A 23,463-nucleotide genomic window follows, 5' to 3' on the forward strand; every position below is an offset into this window, starting at 1 on the left:
TACATATACATATATACTTGGTGTACAATTATATCTAGCTTTCAAACAGTGTAATGCAATCTGATCTTATATTTGTATTCTTCTTAGCAATTTTCAAAACAAAATTAATAGAAAAGTACCTATTAATTTCACTCAGTTCGTTCGTCCGATCGTTCGCGTGTTTACAAAAATAGAAATCCTTTAAAATAGAAAACTGAAATTTTTTATGCAAATACCTTTTTGTTAATTTTTACATATCTTCCCCAATGTAAAATTTGTAAAACCTCGAAATTTAATAAAATAACGCCATTTTTAGACTATATATTTACTATACTTATTGAAGTCGCAAATATTTTCGAAAATTCGTAAATGCAGAAAAGTAGCAATTTGCTTCTTCTAACATAAAACAGCATAGTTGAACATTATGATGACAAAATAACCGCTTAAATTAAATGTGAGCTTAAGCCCGTGTTTTTGTTCAAATTTTTCTTTTATAAGTATGGTAAGTTGTACGAATCTGACATTGTAGAAGCTTGTAAATACTAATAAATAGTTTATTTCGCTGAAAATAATCCCCTTCTAAGCCCTCTTAAATGTACTACCTTCATACAAACCAAAAATACTGAGTTATTAGTAATTTTTAAGGCAATGCTATAGGAAAAACCTATTGTATAACAATAAAAAATAACCTATAAAAGAAATTCTGAACTTAAATAACCATTTTTTTTTTTAAATTGATTCTTAACGAAGAAAACATTCAATTACTTAATAATTCAACTAAATACAAAAAAATATTCTCGCTTTTCAAAAATTTGCAGCTTCATTCGAGTGACTCATAATTAAAATTTCAATATATGTTTGTTCTACTTATACTATTCAATATTTTTATTCTAATCTCACTATTTTATTCATATATTTTAAATTTATTTTTAAAATTCATTATCTATATTTGTTTATGACTTTATACTAATAAAAGAATGATGCATGTAAATGGAAAGGTTTGCGAACACTATTCTATTTTCTATAAAATAAATTTTCCCTCCTTACTATATTATTACATTTCCTTTTCCTTGTACACACACTCTAGTACTCATAATAAAATATTTGAATTGTAAAAGTATCCTTTAACAAGAAAAAAAAAAATTGTAAGTACAAAACAACTGACAAAATTTGGAAAAAAATTTTATACGTACACTTTCACTACTAAAATATAAAAAATAGAATATGTATACGTAAATCTTATGTATAAATTCAGAGGTCTATAAATGTAGAAGTAATAATAGCGCAAAGATAAAATAATTCTAACTTGTCAAGTCGAAATTTGAATGTACGAGACCTGCGCATATATGAACTTTAACAAAAATCGTATAAAATTTTGTACGATTTAGAAGAACACGTTAAGTATTAATTTTTTTATTGGAACGCGTAATACATAAGTATTACATATGGAACTTCTTTCTCAGTTTACTAAAACCGGTTATATTTTACAAGCATTCACTAAAATTGGGTATTTTGTTGACTATGTTTAAGCTATGTAAATTGGCTATGTTTAAGTTTCATTGAAATTAATCCACTAAATTTATAACGAAACAAAATATGTTTATTCTTAATGAATTCTTTAATCTTCAAATCCTGTTATTCAAGAATAATTTGCAAATTATTATACGTTTTAATCGAGTGGCACGTGTCTTCATAAAATTGTCAATCGCTTCAAAAACTCTCTTACATAAAGGCATATGAATTTAATTTAGTAAAATGAAAAAGTAAAAAAAAAAATTTTTTTTATTTTTCATTCATTCAAAATTTCTTTCCATCAAATTTTATTATTTTTGTTTCCTCTTTTTCACCTTACACACATATTATTATTTTTTTCTTTATTTTTGTTTTTTTCCTTCCTAGCACCTTGTATATTAAATATGCAATTTTTTTTTTTTTACCATTATATTTAAACATTTTATTTCACTATCTAGGCACCAGTAATGTTTAACTTTAACATTATTTTTTATATATTATTTTTTGCTGTTTTTTGTTGGTGTGGTTAGCACTTTTGATAAACGTAACATCCGTATTAATAATAAAATATTTATATAGACACATAATATTTACAAAAATATGCACATATTTAGATACAAGTTTGCATACATATACATACTTAGATATTTACATTTTAAACCACATACTTACAAAGTAGACCTATAAAAACATAAATATGCTTACAATATAAAAATGAATTAAAATGAAAAGGAAAGATATTTTGTAAATATTTGAAGGCTAACAATATGCCGTGTATTTAATCGAAAAATAAAAAAATTAAAATAAAATAGGAATTGCTGTAAGAATAAGAAAAAATATTTGATATGAAAATTAATGCGGGACTAAAAGAGATAGCAATCTCATAATAATAAAATATTATAATTTAAATAAGTAAATAAATAGATAGCATCCATATACTTATACACAGAATAAGTATGTGCCACCTATGCATACATAAATAATAATAAATAAAAAATTCTTACAGTATATATAAGTAAATAAAAAACAATATTTTATTTCAAAAGTCAAAATGAATGGTTTTCAATGTTAAAAATACGCGGCGTGTATAAAAAAATTTTCATGATCTCAACACAACGCTCCTAACCACATTCAAATGATCTACATTGAATACGTAAAAGTTATGAGTCTAATGGTTTTCATCATTTTTGAATTTAAGTAAAAAAAATAAGTATATATTTTTTTTTTCATTAAAATTTCGCTAAAATACACCAACTTAGTTTCTCTTGTCTTTTATTTGCTGGCTGTTTTAAAAGAATTTTTTTTTTTTGTAAAAATAAAATAAAATTTTCTTTCACATGTATTTTTTATTTGTTGTTTTGTTTTTGTTTTTTTGAATATTTATAAGTAAGTTTTGTATTATATTTAAAAAAAAATTTTTTTTTTGCTATTTTGGTTCTTTTTTTAAAAAAATATTAATAAAAATATATATACGTATACAAATTTAATTCAACTCTTTTGAATACAAAACCAGAATAAATATTTTCTATGAAAAAAAAAAAATAAAAATAATTTATGCTGACAGACATGGTCAAATTAATATTGAGAAAATATTAAGCAACGGTATGTACCTTATAAGTATACACGTAAAATATCAAGTAATTTTTAGAAAACAATTCGTGTGGTTGTTTTAAATATTAATTTTTGCAAAAAAATATTTTTTAAATATTTTCGTTAATTAAAAATTGAAATTCGAAAATTGAGATTTTTAAAATATTAAAGTCGAACTACACCACATAATAACAAGCCAGATCAAAAATAGAATATTCGTTTGTATTTTAGAATACAACCTTATAATCTAATTAGTATGGGAGCTCAAAAAATTCAATAAAATTTTTATGAAAAAGGTATCATAAATTAATAATAAATTTAGTTGTTTTTAATATTTAAACCTCTTTTCCTTAAGTTTGGAAATTTATTACACTTAGTTACTTAATGATAAATTAATAAAATCGAATTAACTGTAATTCATCAGTTTACATTTAAGAACTTTAAACCACACTTTATCAAATATAAATTCTTTATGTAAAACTTTGTCTTTACTAGTGTGAAGTCAATTCCTGAAGAAATTCGGAATTGAATCTTGTTTATATAAACTGCAATTGCATACTAAAAATCGTCATTTTTTTAATGTAAATAAAAACGTAAGTAAATTATGCAAGTATTAAGTTGCGTTGCTGTTATTAATTACAAAAAATTATTACGTAAAAGCGCAGCTAAATTTATTACCATTTTCATAAACATAACAAAAATTTTATCTATTCTTTGTACTACAATACAAAAAGTTAATGCCCAAAGTGTCCTTCTAAAATTTAAATATATTTTTAAAATACTTAAGTAAGTACTTATTTACTCAATATTAGAATTGAAATTTTTTTGTTTGAATTTAATTTGATCACGCATTTTAATAAAAATAAATTCATTATGGTGACTAATTTTATTAAAAAACTTGAAATAGAATTTTAAATATTAAGTAATATTTTTAGTTAAAAAAAAAATACTTAGATTTTAGAATCTTAATAAAATTTAGCAGTAGGGTTCTGAATCTAATTCATGCAAAACCGAATTTGTTTCTTATTAATTTTGTATTTTTATGGTTAGGAATTAATTTGGTTATGGTCTGGGTATGGTTTTCTTTTTCTGTTAATCGAACTTCATTTTCAATATTTCAAATACAAATTTTGTTAAATAGATTTTTTAATAATTTTTACAATGATTACATTCGATTAATCCCCTTACTTATAAATACAAAAAAAAAAGAAGTACTCAATACCTATGATATTTTATTAAAATGATAAATATTTAGAATAAAAATGAAATTAACAATTTAATTTCCTCTTTTATTAAAGATAATTTTTTATTTGTTCCAGGAAATCTAAGTAATACAAATTAAATTCATTGATCATTTTGAATTGATTTGCTTAGTTAAATAAGTAATCGATTCTCTAATTAAAATTCAAATCACACTCATTTAACTTAATAAATACTTATCAGTTATGTATCAGACATTATTTATTATATTAAGTACTTGAAAATTAACGTACTAAATAACGTACTAAATAATATAGTTCACACTTAATAAATATGAATATTCCACTCCATGTACAAAATTTTTACGTCACAAAACATAGCACTTACTTGATAAGAAGCAAAACAAAAAATTTTTTTGTGTATAATTAAGTAGCATAAATATTTGCATTTTTAATATTTTAATGAAATTCTGTTATTATCAATTTTTTTTTATTCATTGATATTTTTTTTTTGAAAAATAATACGTAAATTTAATTGTTTTATAAATAAACGAAACTTAAGAAATAAATATTGTTTTATAATAATTTTAATATTGCTAGAATTTTGCATTATTAAAATCAAACCATGTAGCTACCACAATAAATTAAAGCTGTTTACCGAACTGTTTACCTCCTGCTACGTAAATCATATAAAAGTAAATCTTAAGAATGATAATAATAATGAATTTATTTGGGTATATGGGTATATGTTTACATACTATACTTAATCTAAATTTCTATTGAAAAGGGCAAATTAAATATCAAAATCTTTTATATTTCAAGTTCACTGAAAACACTTCGCTACGGTTAAACTTACGTTAATTATATGTAGATAATTTGATTGAATGCAATAATCAAGAGTGTAAAAATAAAAATTTTCTGTTTACTTACATGAGATATTCTAAATTTTACATTAACCTTTAATTAGAATACATTCTAATGTACTTAAGTAAAAACATTCTAATGTTCTAGCGTAAGTATAACTAACCTAAGTTGTTATTTATTTATATTAATTAAGTACCTACCTAAGTGTAACAGTTAATAATGTAAGTAATAAAAATTCTTCTTACTAACATCTTCAGAATCAATTTATAAGAACAATATTTATAGGCTCAAATATTATCTAATTGCATAGTTAGTACAAAATAATTAATTAATAAAATATTTGTTAATAAAATAAAAAAAAATAAAATTAATAAAATAATTAATAAAGTTCCCAATATTTTATTAATTAATATAGGTACCTACCTAAATCCCTACGAAATTTATTTTCAATTTTTATAAATACTTAGTTAGAATTTATATAAACTGATTACACAATTTATAATTACTTATAACTTAACATTTAATTCAATTCAGTTTAACGATAATGTAAAATATAAAAAAATTAAATAAAAATCTTATCACCAGAATACAGAAAACTAAATGAGTGCTTAATATGCAAGTAGCAAGTGATGTGAAAAAAAAATTTCTACTACTTATTTCTGATAAGAATTTTTTGTTTATTTACCAACGCTAAGCATCGTGATTTTTTTTTTGTTATTTATTTTCTGCTAAAATCAACTTTTATTATGGTTACATAACTAGCTACTTATTCGTTTTCAATTGTAACAATCAAAACAAGCCGCAAATATTTTATTATATGTCCATTACTTAAGATAGTTGATATAATTCTATTAATTATACAAATATTATAAATATAATTGCAATATAATATTAACAAACACAATTAATTTTATGTAAGTGGGTAAGTGGGAACCTATCTACCTTTAAACAAATTAAGCATTTTAATTCAAATATTTACTTATAAGAAATATTTACTAATAAGAAATGCTTATATATGTACTCACTTATCTCTTTCACAACTATTTGAATGAGGAGTTCTTATTTACCTTATAATTTCAATATTAATAAGCGAAATTTAAATTAAAACAACTAAAATTTACAGAAATTAAAATGTAATGGGTATTTAATTACCTACCTACATAGTAAAAATTATTTTACTCACTAACACCACTACATAATTTTTAATTATTTTATTTAAGGATGCAACTTATTCTCAAAAACACTTTTTCGAACTTTACTGCACAATTCATGGGTATTTATAGGTTACCTACTCTCGCTTAACTCCTAAATAATTTTAAAAAATGATTGTATTTAAGCGAAGAATTTTAGCAATAATTAAAAATACTTATAAGCAATAGTACTGCAAAATGACGAGATTATCGTATACCTAACATTTTTATTAAATTTTAAATTTTATCAGAATTTATAACTTAGTTTTACTTAAGTATAACCAGCTACCCCAAATACTTATATAAATTAAAATCCATTTAGTTTTAAGTAGTATAAAATCAAAGTCTACTTGGACTTACCCTAATTAATTAATTTTAAAATGCATGCTTGCAAATCTAGAAGCCTACATACTGAAACTAGAAGTTTACTGTAAAAAAACGTAAAAAAAAAAAACGACATGGTACACCAAATAATTTGATCATCACTGCTTATCAATTTTTAAATAAAATTTGTATGCTACATACATATGTATTTAATTATGTAAATATGTATGTAGATGTTTAGAAATTTTATTCATATGCTGATTAACATTCTTACTAATCAAATTTATTCAATATCATTTATGAATTTGTGTTTATTATAATTTTCTTATTTCATCTCATCTCTCTTAGCTTAGTAGGTAAATAAAGTTTTATAGTGAAATATTAATCATTCAAACAAAGCACACAAACAAATGGATGGTAACACAAAATATTAGCTACAAAATTTGTATTTCATTGATTTAAAAATATTGGTTGCCCTTTGTAAAACGCTCTTTTGTTTTGCGAACAATAAAATTACGAACAACATACCCTTACAATTCTTTTGTAAGCGTTTTTATTTGCACAAAAAAAAATCCAAACATGTGGAATTTTTGACATTTTTATTTTATTCACAATATTATTTTATTTATCATTGCATACATAGCTATGTAAGTATGTTATTTTAAGTAGTCGGTAAATATTACATGAAATATCTTGACACTTGATAGAATTGAGTAGAAATTCTATTTTAAATATAAATTTGTATAAATAAGTAATCAAATATTTTAAACTTACCGTATTGTAAATAATTGGAAAACTAGTTAATTTTCGTAATCCACTACGCGATAAATCATAGCGAAGGAAATGACGAGAATTAATAACTGCGGCCGCGACTATACATACTCCCGGAGCCATTGTAAAACGTTAACTAAATTCAAAATTCACACAAAATTTTTAGATTATTTTTTTTTTTTCCTTTTTGAATTTTTATGAGAAAAATCTCTTCTCTTTTTTTCGAATGAAAAACTTTAATTTTTTTTTTAGGTTTATTTGTTGGAAAATAGGAAAAATTTTACTATATATTTTTTTTTTGTTTTATGTTTTGAATTGAAAAAATCTCAGAACTTTTATTATGCTCAGCTTTTTTTTGTTTATCCTCTATCTAATATAACTTTTTCTTACACTTTATACCTATCTAAGTTATTATTATATTTTTCTTTTATATTATTTTCTATGCCACAATATATGGCTACTCTTCTCTATGGAATATTAAATGATTTATCTTTTGTATATAATTATACGGAGGGAATAGCTCTAGAATATTGAAGAAGTGAAAAAGCTTTACAATTTTCTGGATACAGATTTTAAATTTCAATATTTATGCAATAAAAAAAAATATTTTTGTTGGAATTTCAAAGATAAAAAAAACAAGAAAGAAAAATCTACACAACAATATCAGAGTTGAAAAAAATACCGGCAATTTTTTTGAGCTTTTTATCAATTTTGTTTATGGTTTTTTCTATGAGGTTTTTCTATCTATACAAAATTTTTTTTTTTTTCTGTGTTGGGGAATTTATACAAAAAAAAAAAACACACTGAATAGAGAATAAATGGAGAAGAGTAGAAGATTAATTTTCTTTTTTTCTTATTTTTTTTTTCTTAAATAAACTCGCGCACACACTATCAATGACTTTTTTTTTTCTTTCACTCGAAAATTTACTTCATTTTTTTTTTTTTAATTATTTTCAATACAAAAATTTTTTGAATAATATTTTTTCTAAAAATTAAATTAAATAAGTAGAAAAAATGATTTAACACTATTTTTAAATAAAAAAAAAAATTCTATTTTAATTTTTTCACAATTTGAAGTAAGAAAAATCACAGCATACAACAACACAATAACAAAATTTGACAATCACTGAAGGCATAAAAAATTTTTGTGTCTCTGCAAAATAATAAAAACGAAAATTTTAATACACAAAAAAAAAATAAAATGAAAAATGTGTATTTTGACAATTTCTGATAACATTCATTCACAATAGTTGACATTTTTCATACCGCTTTCAAATGACTTTTAATATCTGTTCACAATAGATAGTTAATATGAATCGAGAAATTTTTCCAAATGTTATTTAAAATTTGATAGTTTTACACTGCTCCATGAAATTTTCGTTTAAAAACTAATAATAAAATAAATAATTTTTCTATATTCTTCCTAAACGTTAAAAGCTTTTTAATTTTTACTTAATTGTAATTTTTGTCATAAGAAAATATTTATTGTTAGCATTATTTTGACACTTACTTGAAAAAAGAAAGAAAAAGTCAAGTAAAATTTTTAAGAAAAAAACTTGACAATAGCAAGAAAACGATAATTATGACAACGATAAAAAACGATAACTAGTATTTTTGCATTTTTAATTTCGACTTGAAAAGTTTTATAAAATTTTCAATATATTTGTATGAGTACTTTGTGCTACGGCAAACATTACATAATCTATAGTTTATTATATAATAAAAGTTTCATTAATTTATGAACATAATTTATTTTTAACGGTAGTTCATACATATTTCTTTAATCAATGCTTTAATATAATAAAGATAATAATAACTTATTAATTATAATAATAATCTTACCAATGATCTACTAACTTCAATTAGAATTGTGAATGTGTCATATTTTACATCATGGTTAGTAAGATATTATTATGACATTTAAAATGGGAGTCATAAATAAAAAGATTTTATTGTGAATATAATTGAGAAATTATTTTTTTCTTTTTGAAATTGTGATTGGTTTTTCGATTTAATGGCAGCACTGAAATTGTAAATTTCAAAATGAAAAAATATCGTAATTTTTTTTTTTAATTTTACCGTTTGAAATTGAAAAGAATTATTGTCAGTAAATTAAATTGCAGTTAAAAAGGTTGAATATTAATACACTTTATTATTATTTTAAGTGAAAAACATGTGAAAATATGGCATACATAATAAAAAGGTAATATTTTAAATAATTATGTACAATATAACATACATATATATTTGTTTTAAAATTCATTTAATCTTTGCCACTAAAAAATACTTCCATTTTATTTCGGCCAGAAAATAATTTTAATGTGATAGGTGTGAATTCGTTTGAAGACGTCTTGTCTTGGTTTGATTGAAATTATTCTTGATTCATATTAAATGCAAATTAGTCAAAACTATAATATGATCAAACACAAATAAATTCGTGGACCTTATTTTTAAAACAACTTTCGATATAAAAATCATAACAGTACTTATATCGCCATAAGATGAAAAAATAAATTATTGTCCATTAATAAAATCTCATAAACGTTTAAAAACTTAAGTATGTACTATGATTTAGTTTATTAATACTTACAAGTACATTATGAATGTTACACGTTCCTTGAATTCTGCAAGTTACGAGTAATTACAAAAAACATTCAGAATTGCTCCTATATCTTCTAGTTAATGTTACGTGGATGTTCACCAAAATTTGCTACACAAACTTTAAAGCAGTAAACTTTAAAGAGTTTCTTAAAATTGTCTAATAACGTTATCCAAGTATAACTCGAGAAGGAAGGCCCAAAAAGCAAAATGTTGCTACATGTTGTTTTTCACCTGAAATAATTCTATCACTCGTATTCGGGAGTACTGTCAAGTGTCAGAGACCCAGAATATTTTAAATAACATATTTGAACATTTTAGTATTGTATATATTTTAAGTCGAAGTTCTGGTAGATTACTATTCACTTCTAATCAAATGTAAAATAGAGTAAATCTCCTTTCATTTGCCATTTTCAACGAACAAAGTTGTATTATATTTTGTAAAACAAAAATTAAAAAGGAAGCAAATGAAAACTTATATACATATATGTATATGTATAATAATATTCCACTTGGCGGCTTTCGTGATTACTGAAGAATATGGTAACAATTATTATTTTATACACGCATATTAAGAAGTGTACATCCTCAATATACAACAGCCCTATTAAAAATATTTTTGTTCCATATTTTTTTAAAAATATAAATTATAAATATGTTATACATATTACATACATATATACCCAAAAATACTACACATAATACAAATTTGAATTCTAAAATAACAATATGCTATGCGTTCGTAAGATAAGCACGTTTCTAATAAAGACCTAAAATAAGTTTCAAGTTCATGGTACAATATAAAATACATTTATACATCAGTTGCGTTGCATGAAAGTTTAACCCCGTCATATTCCTTTATTTATACCCATAAATAAGTTTTTAACCTTGCACCATACGTAAAATGTTTATATATTGTTAATGATTAATATCACGAAATGAAAGTATTAAATATATGAATAAAAATATTAAATTTTTAAAAAACAAAAACATTTCGTGTCAAATAATATTGATTGTAAGATTTAATTTGTCAAAATTGCCAGATAATTCAATAAAGACAATATATACATACACATATTCACGTGGCAAAAATATGACCTACGCTAAGGTATAAAAAAATTCCTGTACTTTTATACGAGTATACCTGCTCGAAATTATCTTTATATATAACGGTACAATATTTTTACAATGTATGTATATATCGGGACGTGTACATATATAAAATATATTTACATAAATAAAATGATGTATATATATGTGTACCCAGTTACAATAAAAAAAAAACTTTTGTGTATATTAGTTCTCGGAAAAAACAAATTGTAAATTTGAAAGAAAAAATAATTTATTCAGTGTAAATGAATTTTTCTTTTCTTTTCTGAATTAAAAATGCTATAATTGACTTTGAAGTAAATTGAAATCATTCCTCTCTCTACATACTATTAAATTAAATTTTATCTTTTTTTCACTTATTGTAAGGCTTGCATGATCCCTTATTGCGAAAATATAATAAAAATCCAATATTCTTGAACATTTTGTTAAAAAATATTATTTTCATCTCATCCTAAAAACAATATAATTGAAAATCCAGTACGCAATTATTATTAAATTATAAAAACATAATATAGATATATAAGCCATTATACATATATATATAGAACTTATATATGTATAGAGACACTACACATTTTGTTCAATTTATATAATATATTATGTACATGGCCTTTTAGACATCATATAATTCAATAGAAACTATATGATGATTCAATAAATTTAGTTAACTTAAAAATCAATTTGCCAATAAATAAAATGGTTAATCCAATTGGCAAGTAATATAGATGTATAAAAAGGAAACGGTAAATAATATATGAGTATGTACGAGTATACATACATTTATACATAATATGTATACAATTATACTGAATAATTATTAAATGTAGAGAGTATATACATAAAGATTTTATAAAAGGCGCATTATATTCGATAAAGCATACACTATGTACATACTTCTTTTCGATTTTTAATAAAGAATATATAGTGTGGGTATAATAGATAATTTCATATAAACATTTGTATATATATATTATATAGTACAGGGTTGTTTTAATAAATTTGTTGAAAAATAAAATTTTTATATCTTAACATTAACTCTTGCAACCCGGCTTTCGAATAGTGTAATTAGTACAATTTACAAAACAAACTGTCTGTGATGAAAGAAGTCCCGTTAAAATTTAGTGTGCGGAATCATGTAAAAACGAAAATGGTATAACAGAAAACCAAATACAATGCTATTTTTAATTTTCAGGGATATTTGGACTTTACTAATTATTCTTTGTAATTTCTATTACAAATTTAATTTTGTCTAATTTCTAATTTTGGACTTTACTAATTATTATTTGATAATTCTATATTTGTAATATATTAGATGTGTACATAATATGTACGGTGCATTAATCGAAGAATACGTATATAAAGCATTCTCATAAAATGAATATTAAAGTTGCTCCATATTGATGTTTAATTAAGGGCGAAATTTCAAGAAAGATTTATTATGAATTATTTAATTAGTATATAGTGATAATCCTAGATACTTACAGATACAAGGCGATCTTAATATCTATCACGTAAATTTTTCTATAATATTTTTTTATATGCTTCAGTCTATGAAGTAATTAGAGCAAAGTAGAAAATAAAGTGGAATACGAATAAGTAAATTAGCACTCTTCAATATTTAATTTTTGGAAATTTGTTTCCTATGCTATATTGATGATAGGATGGATATTTTAATAACCTGGCTGTTGTCCAAAATTTTGATTAACTTTCTCTTTTATAATTCTCTCTAAATATTATTATTCAAGGCAAATTGAAAAAATTCTTTTAAATCTTGATTTCGAATTTAAAAAAAATTTTTCTAATCCATATAATTTATACATATGTATATATATATAACCGTAATATCTATATATATATATGCATATATATCTTCTTTAAATTTTGATCATATTATTAAAATATATTTTTCTAAATATTTAATACGATTATATTACATTATAATAATATTAATATTTAAATTTCATTTTCACACAACTTTACACAGCTTTTCGACTCCTTATATACAATATAATATGTACAATACATACATTAAAATTCAGAAAATTCTATTTTTTTTGCCACAATTTTTATCTAAACAGAACAATTTGTACATGTAGGCATATGTATATAATATATATTTAAATGTTATATTTAATATTTTAACTCATATACATACACTAAATTTTTTAATTTATATATATATATATATATATATATACTGTAATAGAAAATCAATATACATTATATACATAGAATATATATAATGAAAAAGATTATAAATAACTTAATTTTGCATATTTCTTGGCATTCTATAGACAATAAAATTCTGCATTTCCTTACTACGTATAAATACAACAATCACATAGGACATACGTCATATTATATCTTAATTTAAAGTGGTATTTATAATTAAGAATTCATTTCATATAAAAAATATTTTAAAAACAAATTTAAGTCGATAAATTTAACTGAAATTTAAAATTAAAATTTTAATTTGACACATTCTCTAATACAATTTCTACACGTCTCCAACCGAATTTAAATTCAGAATGCTATTCGTTGGGAAAAGTATGAATGGCAAATCTAGAGAACTTATCGAAAATTATTTAAAATTTAAATGAATATTAAATTCATTCACACAAGCAAAGGTAGTATATTTGAGATTCCGAAATTCTTAGGGATAAGATGTATTCTATCCCTAAATTCTGGAATTTAGGGATAGAATACATCTAGCCAAAACAGCACGGGATATTTTTCCCAATCAATACAGTTATTGAGCTTTTAAATTGATACTTCGATCGTAACAAAAATATAAATTAGCTGCATTATTCCTGTAAGTTTACTAAACTCATTTGAAAGTCAATTTAAAAATTTTTTTTTGAATATTTGTCACTGAAATTCAGGAGTTTTATTCTATACAAGAGCTTGCAATTCGAATATAAAATCAATATTACCGCCATTTTTCAACAAATTTTTGCTAGTAGAACAGCTCTTTAGTAGTCTTTATTCAAAAAATAAAACTAAATATTTTCAATTTGTAATTTGATCAAATGAATATTAATCTGGATAATAAAATATTTAGTATTACAACAAGAGTTTAACTTTTAAGGAAATCGGTCTGTATAATATGCAACATTATTATACCTATATTTAAAAAGTGTTATACTCGTATAATTGTTTAAAGGATAAAAAAATTTCAAATACAATAAATTTAATTTTTAGTTTTTTTTTTTACTCTTCATTCAAGTGTTCGAAAATAAAGTTTTATTATTACTTTACTTTTTTAATCTATATACGTTATATATATACATATATAATAAAATACACATATAATCGCACCTTCAAAGCAATAACGCAGTATTTCGTAATAATTTAATAGTTTTAAGTAAATTCTGTTTAAAGTTGGGGATCTTTTTTTTTATATAAAGAGCAACACGTTTCTTTTGAATTCAATACAAAACGTAGCACTCGTCATAAAGGAATAAGGCTAAATATTGCAGCTTTGCAATTAAGAAAACTCTGATTTATTGAATTTCGTGCAATAGAAAATTTTAATATTTTAAGGAAATTTAAAAAAAAACTAGATAAGGAGATCAAAATAAGAGAGGGAATTTGCACTCTTAATGGTATACTTAAATCAAAATTTACTACATCAACTTGCTAAGAAGGGTCTACTTAGAAGGGTGCTATAATATGTACACGAATCCTGTTGTGTATATACTTAAAAGCCTATAAATTTATATAAATATTTAGTTTTGATTTTGTAAATTTTCCATACCTCAATTCTTGGTTATATATAAAATTTATTTTCGCATTTGAGAGAAAAAAAAACTAACTAATTTTTATTTTTCCTATTAAAGAGAATATTTTATAAGTATAACACATAAATTTCCTATTTTTAGTTTCTCTTTTTACGTATACTAAATAACGGAATTTTCAAGCTAATAAATATTTGCTGTTTTCAAAAATCATAACGATAAAATTGAAAACAGAGGTATAAGAGATTTATGTACAGACTTTTATAAAATATGCAATGCACTAGAAAACAAAAATTAATAAAATAGGAAAAATTAAACAAAATAAAAGGGAATAGCTCTATAAACAAATTTTCTTCTAATAATTCATTTTAAATAAACGAGAAAAATGAGCAAAAATAAAATTTCATTTTAGGGTCCGACTCAATTCTTTTCCTATATATCATATTTTCTGTATTGCATATAATTCTTATATAATACATACAATATACAACCAAAGCAAAAATGAAAAATTCTTTTATATAAAAAAAAATATTGCGGTAACATTGAAACACTCGTCTTTAAAAAAAAAAAAAACAAAAATTGTTTCATTTTTATTTTATTTCTTTTTTATTATATTTTCTCTTGCAGTTCTTATCATAATAAACACATCTATAATAATATCATTTAAGTATGTGAATACATATATATATACATATAAATATATATATAAGCATATACTTATATAAAAAATTCTTATTTATACCGTTATTGTGTGTAATATACAAATTATGTCATGTACACGTAGATATGTACTTAAATTTACCCAGCAAACAATAATTAAATTAAAATGTATATGTGGCAGATATATTTAACAGAAAGGGAAAGATATTCTATTCGAATTTAATTTATCATATAAAAATTGACGCCCGATGATGGGCCTCTTCATTATATGCACATAACCGAATTTTTCACTAATATTTGTTATTAATGCTTTCTGTGAGTAGAATTTTGCAAATGTTGCTAAAAAAAAATTCAATTTTTCTTATTATGAATGTCTTTTCCAGGTAAAACTTCAAATAAAGAAAAATAAATAGATATATTTTATAATTAAAAATTATATATGTGAAAAATATGGCTGGGGTATGTTGTCAGAGCAGATAATGAAAGGCCAATGTGTAAAATTTTTAATGGCCATTAGTAAGACGGTAAACAACAAGTTAAAACACCACGAACAAGGTGGCTGAATAATGTAAGAAGTGATATCTAGAAGTTGGGGCTTGAAAGTTGAGTAAGATGTGCTAAAGATCAAGTTGTATGGAGGAGAATTTTAGAAGAGGCAAAGGCTCTACAGGAGTTGTAGCGCTATATAGAGTACTAGTATATGTGAAAAAATTATTATACAATTTTTTAAGTTTCATATTAAGTGTGTGAAAGTTTCCAATAAACTTTTCAATACTATAGAATCTACTCAACTGAAGTAGATATTTTATAAACTTTCTATTTTGAATTTCTGTCTTTCCGATATATCATCGATATCAATGACTTTTTTTATTATATAAAATATTTATTTGTAAAATCAAAACTTTTAAAATCAATTAAATTTTTACGATATTCAATGAATGAAACTGTATTTATTTTCTCAAAACTACAATTCCCATATAATATTAAATTAATTAATCAAACATCATATAAACAATATTTACAATATTATAATGTATTAACGAAAAATTAAATTGTTATACATATAATAATTATGTTTGTATTATTCGCAGTAACTTGTTATAATATTTATTTACTTTAAAATTTTACTGCATGTACTCTTTTAAATATTAATCTGCCGGGTATATATTGTATAATAATAGTATTATTATTATATTATAACTGTTATACATATATATATAATTGTTTATATATAGTAACGTGTACTTGTATTATTTAATAATGATTATATAGGTCGTTGCAATGAATATAAATAATGTACTCATTCTAAAAATATACATAGTATACGAGTATGTATATTATACGTATATGTATATATATATATATATAAATAAAATTTTAATGTAGATAAAAAAATAAATGACACAACAACAGCAACCAAAAAAAAAAAAAACAACAATCTTTACATAAACAACAGTGTTAACAGATTTTTATTATCCTTTCTTCCTTTTTCCTTATATATCCTTTTTAATTTTGTTTTCTTTATTTTTCTTTTAAATTTTCATGTCAAAATAAAATTTTAAATGGAAAATACTTGGGAAAAAAATTTTCTGTACTTTTTTCTAGACCATATAGAAATAAATACTGGTAACATATAACAAACATACATATTTTATACCCTACAAAATATTGAACTGAAAAATAAAAATAAAGTAGGCAAAAAAACAACAAGAACAAAAAAATAAAAAAGCAAAAATAGATTTTTCACGTTTTTCCTTATATATATATGTGCGTGTATGTGTGTATACCGTAATAATAATATTTCTTTTTTTGTGTTGATTCATCAGTTTCGGTTCAATATTCTGTGATAGTTCTACGGAATCCTGTTTTTCGGATGAAAAAAAAAAACAAAATTCTATGTTTTTTGTTTATATTTTTTTTCTAAATAATTATTTTAATATTTTATTCCTATAATCACATTTAAATTTATTTAAACTTTAAATATAAAAAAAAATATAATATTGATATTTCTAAAAATTATATTCTCTAAAAATATTAATTAAATATTTAATAAAATATTACAAAATAAAATAAAATGTGAAATTTAAAGTATTAAAAAAGCAAATTATCAAATTTAAAAGTTTCGTTTTAAAAATAGTAAAAAAAAATTAAATATTTATATATCTAGAAAAATAGTTTAACTTTATATATATACTTTACCTACATTTACTATTATAGTAGACACGAGTACATAAATCATGATATATAGTATTGAATTTTCCCAAAAAAAACAAAAAAAATAAATCATCATATACATAATATTAATATCTTTATATAGAAATTTAAATAAAAACAACAACAATTATTTTAAAAAAATGTAAATTAAAATTTAATTAAAATTTAAATAAACACCAAATTATATATGCATATATAACAGTATATATATACATAACAGTAAAGCTTTAAAATATAAAATTGAAAAATTTAAATTTAATTATTATACAAAATATTGCCAACAAAAATAATCATTTATTAAAAATATTATTATAAAAGTATTATTTAATATATATATAGACTTTGTAATTATATATATATATACATATATTATCGTACATGTATATATTAAATTATATATTATATTGTAGAGACCGAAGTATAAATATTGTAGTAATAAAAACACAAAAACCAAAAAACAAAAAAAATTTAACAATATTAACCCTCTATACATTGTATATATATACATAATGTATAAAAGTTATATACAACCCTAATAAATTTTAAATTAATTTGACATATTATTATAAAAATATTTTAATAAAACACCTAAAGTATTTAATTAAAAAGTTATTATATAAGGAAAAAAAAGAATGCCTTCAAATTTTAAGTAAATATTTAAAAATAAATAAAATAATAAAAATAATATTAAAATGTAGTCTCCGTGTTCATTTAGAAAACAAGTTAAATTATTAAAAATAAAGAAACTCAAATATAATATATACATGTGTATATTAAATACTAAAAAAAAAAACAAGAACAAAATAAATAATATTAAATTGCAAAATCAAAAACATTAACAACAATCAAACACAGGACAAAAAAAAATCAAATAATAAAAAGTTGTTTACTAAATTATTAATATGAGAAAATATAATGCAATATTTACATAAAATATTATATGTGTGTGTAGACAAGTTATATTAGAATTCTATCATAATATTATATTATATTTCTTATATATATATATGTGTAGGCATATGCAATAGAACAGTGTCATGGATATCCTTTTTGAATAAATTAATATACATTTTTACACTACGTATGTGAAAATATACTATAGTTTCCCTATATATATATATATATTAATATACGTTACGTAGTTATATTTATCATAAAAAAAAATTTTTTTTTACTCTATTATACAAAATACAGCAGCTTCACTTTTATAATATTCATTTAATTTTATGCACACAAACCTACATACATACTTGTATACATTAGGAAATTTGCCTATATAACAAGAAAAAAAAACGAAACACTTAACTTACATAATATAAAAATTATTCTTTTAAACGTCAAAACAATATTTTCTATCTTACTCTAACAACCACTAAAAATTTCAATATTGATAAACGTCAATATAAATATATGATTAACATTGCTGTCAAAAAATGCTATATTTCTAGGAAAACAAAAATAAAAACCAAAAATAAATGAAAAAATAACAGAATAAGAAAAAATACCTCTGCATTTATATTATATAGTTAAAAGTCCCGGCTTTTTTTATTTATTGTTTTCATTTTTGCTTGGGTTATCAAAAAAACAAAAAAAAAAAAAAAATTTTTTTTTTGTAGAACATGCGCTTTATACAATAACAAATAAATATTTATTGTTGTCAAAGCAACGGAATTTCTAAGTTATCAAAAATAACAAAAAAAAAAAAACACGAACGGTAACACAGTCAAGTGATATTATTATGACATTTCGGGGAAAAAAAAATATAAGATATTTTAATATAACTACAAAACAATAGATGTCGCATACAATATAACACTCTAGTGTTGAGAAATCAAAACAAGTTTAGTTAAAAAAATTATTTACACAAAATTAATGTATGTATAATCATATGTTTGTATTTATGTATATGCATATTTCAAATTAAATTTTGGTATACGCTGTTATTATTCAAATTAAAATCAATTTTGGGAAATTATAATTAAATATGTTTATATTTAAAATTGAAATATCATTATAATTATTATTCAAAAATAAGAAATAAATATAAATAAATATAAATAAAAATAAAATGGCAACACAACAACAGCAAATACCAGATGATACAAGTAGTATGAGTGATGAAGTATTTGAACCACCCGAAGAGACTGAAAGACGTAAACAAGGACTTTGTAAAGATGAATGCTATTATTTTGATCCAAATAAATCACAACCAAATAATATTATATCACCGACATCAGAATTTTATACAACAAATGAGAATACAATACAATTTGGATGGGGTGCTAAAGAAAATACAAATGATTTTTGTGATGATTGTGATGATGATTATAATGGACAAGAAAAAGAAGATAAAGAAAAAGAAACAGAAGAAATTAATGATGATTGGAAATCTTATCCTTATGAAGATAATCAAGTTGTAGAAGATACTATTCCAAGAAAGGTATGCATTCTGTTTATTCAATTTAATTTTTTCTCGCAAGATATATTTTTATTCAGGTATAGGCACAGGTTATAAGAACATACTATAGTTACACCCACATATAATTTTTTTTTTTTTTTATTAATTATAATGATGTATTCATTTAGGTTCAAAATTTAAATATAAGGTTATAAGAAAAAAAAAGTTACTATGTACATAAATCTATAAATAATGAATGTGGTAAATAATTCTTAAATTGGTATTTATTTTTTTTGTTGAAATTTGTGGGACATTTTAATAATATTTGCATATTTAAGCATTTTCATTAAAATGCTACAATACCTAATTTAGAATTTATGCATACTAAATCTCTTTGGTTTCTCATCAATGAAAAATTTTATGTTTCTAAACAGAGTCTCGCGAATTTTTAATCGAAAAGTTTAGAATTTCAAAAAAGTACATCTACAGTATACAAGTACATACATACATAGTTGTTTTATGCTTATAAGCTATATTCTACAACAAACTGCATCGGATGTGTGCAAAGTTCTTATAAGCGAAAACTTCATATAATATATTTGCCTTTGTACTCTTATTTTTTATATTTTTGATAAATTCTGAAGTAAGTTTTTTCATGACATCCAAAATTTATAGTGGTTTTACTAAATGCAGGAAACAGTATGTTTAAATAATGCGGCAGTAAATTTTGCAAAATCTAACGAAATATTAAAATTGAGATCTTATTTCTATTATTTTTATATTTCAAATTTTATTAAAAATTCTAATTACTTGTACTACCTTATAAAATTTTTACCAGTTATAAAAATTAAATTCCGGATATCCTGTTATAATTTTCAAATGACTGCTCGCCAAGACCAAAATTGAAAAAATATATTGTAAAAAATATGGCAATATAAAAGTTTAGCATATTTAAAATTTTTATTTAACGGTTATATAAAAGCATTTAAGAAAAACGTATACCTATATACGTTAACAGACAATAAAATAACAAATTAACAAGAAAAAAATTTGATGTGTTCAGCACATAACCCACGCGAATATTTATTGCATAGATATATAGCGAAAGTGTTACAGCCTTTTGAACAATTCTTTCCAATTTTAAGGAAGTTAGTAAGCCTTTAATTAGCATACCTAGAAAAAGGAAAATTTGGCTTCTAGTAAAGTTTCGCTTTGTTTCATCCGAATTCCCTGATTCGCCAGTTAGTTTCGGTAATTACTAAAACTCAAATATTAAATTTCAAGGAAATTCCCGAGGTCCGACATATCTCAAAAGTTTAGTAATCTGTGACGTAGCAGAAATAAATTAACATAAAAAATTTCAAACAAAATTAGTTCAGCCGAACTTGAGATATACTCGTACACACACAAGCCGACAGACTGAGAGAGTGACAGACAGACAGACATCCTTCTAAAAAAAGTTTATTTACACTTCCCTACAATGAAGAAGTGCGTTCCCACAGACTACTCGATATCCGAAATTTGGTACCATCACACAACTTCCGGGTATATGCAATGCGGGTATACATTTATATGTGAATTACAATGTAAACAATTGGTGAACTTAACAACGAAACACAATAACTAAATGATAAAATCATTACGTTAAATGTTCTGCAAAAAAAAATTCATAAAACTAAATTTAGAACACCTTGATTGTTCATGTTTTACGTTTCAATTTTTTAACCGAAAATTTTCATATTTAAATGAAAATTTCACCGTGTAATAAAGTTTTTAAATACATACAAAATATGTATTAAAAACACCATTACACGGTGTTTGAAAAAAAATTTATGCCAATTTATTTCGATTTAAAACTTTTTTTGGACTTAGTATACCCATTGAATTTTCAATCAAAGAATTCTAATATTTTTATAAAAAATTTAGTAGACATTTCCGTTTTGTGTCAATATAAATAATTTTTCTAAAGAAAATTTTATTTTTTAAGAACAAAATTATATTGTGTATTTATTTGGAAAATAAGTTATCAAAATAACTCTCGTATACTCATTTAATGTCAATGTTGTGCGTTTAAAATATCATGTGCATATATGTATGTATAATGCAAAAGTAAGAAATTTATTTGCTGTATAATTTGAACCCTACCGTTCTTTGAACTTTAAGAACTGGCACTCCTTTGCCGTATAAATTGGTATCTTACATATGTGTGTATAAATAAAAATATAGAATCAAGATTGTCTTCTAATATTAGTTCTATCCAAGATAGATAATTCATCATAATGAAACCTGGTTCAAGACGGAAATGTGACAGTATAAAATTGAGAGAAATATGTGAGCTATTAATAATTTGTTTTCAGGAGAAAAAAATACCATGTAAACATTTTTTTTAACAGAAGAATTTTGTTTCAGAAAGACCTATTTTTTATGTGGTATTTGACTAAAAGAATCACTAAGTGGCTTACATTATTCTTTAACATATTTTATATGGACATTTATATTTTTATGTTAGAGTAATGTTTTTGTATTATTTTTAGGTAATACTTTTAGGCGATTCAGGAGTTGGAAAAACTTCACTTTTAGTTAAATATAATACTGGAATGTTTAAACCTGCATCGTTTGCAGCTACAGTGGGGGTTGCTTTAATGGTAAGTTTATTAAACTGATATTGTAGTTAAATAGTTTTGTTTTTGTATTATTATTGCATTATACTTGTGCATGCAAGTAAACTTTGTAATTATTTCATGGGTGTAAATATTGAATTTACAAGAATGCTTCCCATATACGAAAATGAACATTTATATTTAAAATTGTGTATATATTTTGATATTATATTATTCACTATATTATAACGGGTCACCTCAGAGAATATTTTGACTTTGCTGCCTCATGCGGGACTCTGGGGCAGAGGACCGCTTATTTAGCAAATGTTCTAAGAAAACGGATATGTTTCGTACCTATCACTCGCTCACACTTCTGCAATACCGTAACATAAAATGTGAAACCCACCAGGAAATTTATTTATTCAAAAATTGATTTCAATGTGTTTGATTTCATAAAATTTAAAATTTTATTTTAAAGATAACTTTTTTTACAATATAATATAAAGTAAAAACATACCTGAGTTTGAAGTATGCCTGTTCAGGTCTTATCTGACTTTTGAAAATAACGATATCATGTATAGCTGTGAACAAGTTTTTGTACTAAACCAGGGTCTTTAGTTATATGTAATTTTAAACAAAATTATATTAATTTACACAAAAATAACTGTTAGGAATCACATATATAAACATTCACCAATGGCTCATAAATTCCGAGTT

General features: G+C 22.5%; 1 protein-coding gene and 1 long non-coding RNA gene across 2 annotated transcripts; one reads left to right on the plus strand and one right to left on the minus strand.

Annotated features, from left to right (window-relative positions):
• Window positions 1–7,715: 7,715 nt before the first annotated feature.
• LOC129614596 (uncharacterized) lies at window positions 7,716–8,305 on the minus strand. The gene is made up of 2 exons (XR_008697386.1): window positions 8,112–8,305; window positions 7,716–7,951 (listed from the first exon to the last, which is right to left on the minus strand). It is a non-coding gene; the product is annotated as an uncharacterized LOC129614596 (long non-coding RNA).
• A 10,235-nt stretch (window positions 8,306–18,540) lies between these two features.
• LOC129614597 (uncharacterized) lies at window positions 18,541–22,930 on the plus strand. The gene is made up of 3 exons (XM_055529300.1): window positions 18,541–18,829; window positions 19,197–20,188; window positions 22,681–22,930. The coding sequence occupies exons 2-3, from the start codon at window positions 19,817–19,819 to the stop codon at window positions 22,807–22,809; spliced, it is 501 nt and encodes a 166-aa protein (XP_055385275.1). The 5' UTR covers window positions 18,541–18,829; window positions 19,197–19,816; the 3' UTR covers window positions 22,810–22,930.
• The last annotated feature ends 533 nt before the right edge of the window (window positions 22,931–23,463 follow it).

The sequence above is a fragment of the Condylostylus longicornis genome, unplaced genomic scaffold (assembly GCF_029603195.1).
Source record: "Condylostylus longicornis isolate FDR11 unplaced genomic scaffold, ASM2960319v2 ptg000113l, whole genome shotgun sequence".
In the NCBI taxonomy this organism is placed as follows: domain Eukaryota; kingdom Metazoa; phylum Arthropoda; class Insecta; order Diptera; family Dolichopodidae; genus Condylostylus; species Condylostylus longicornis.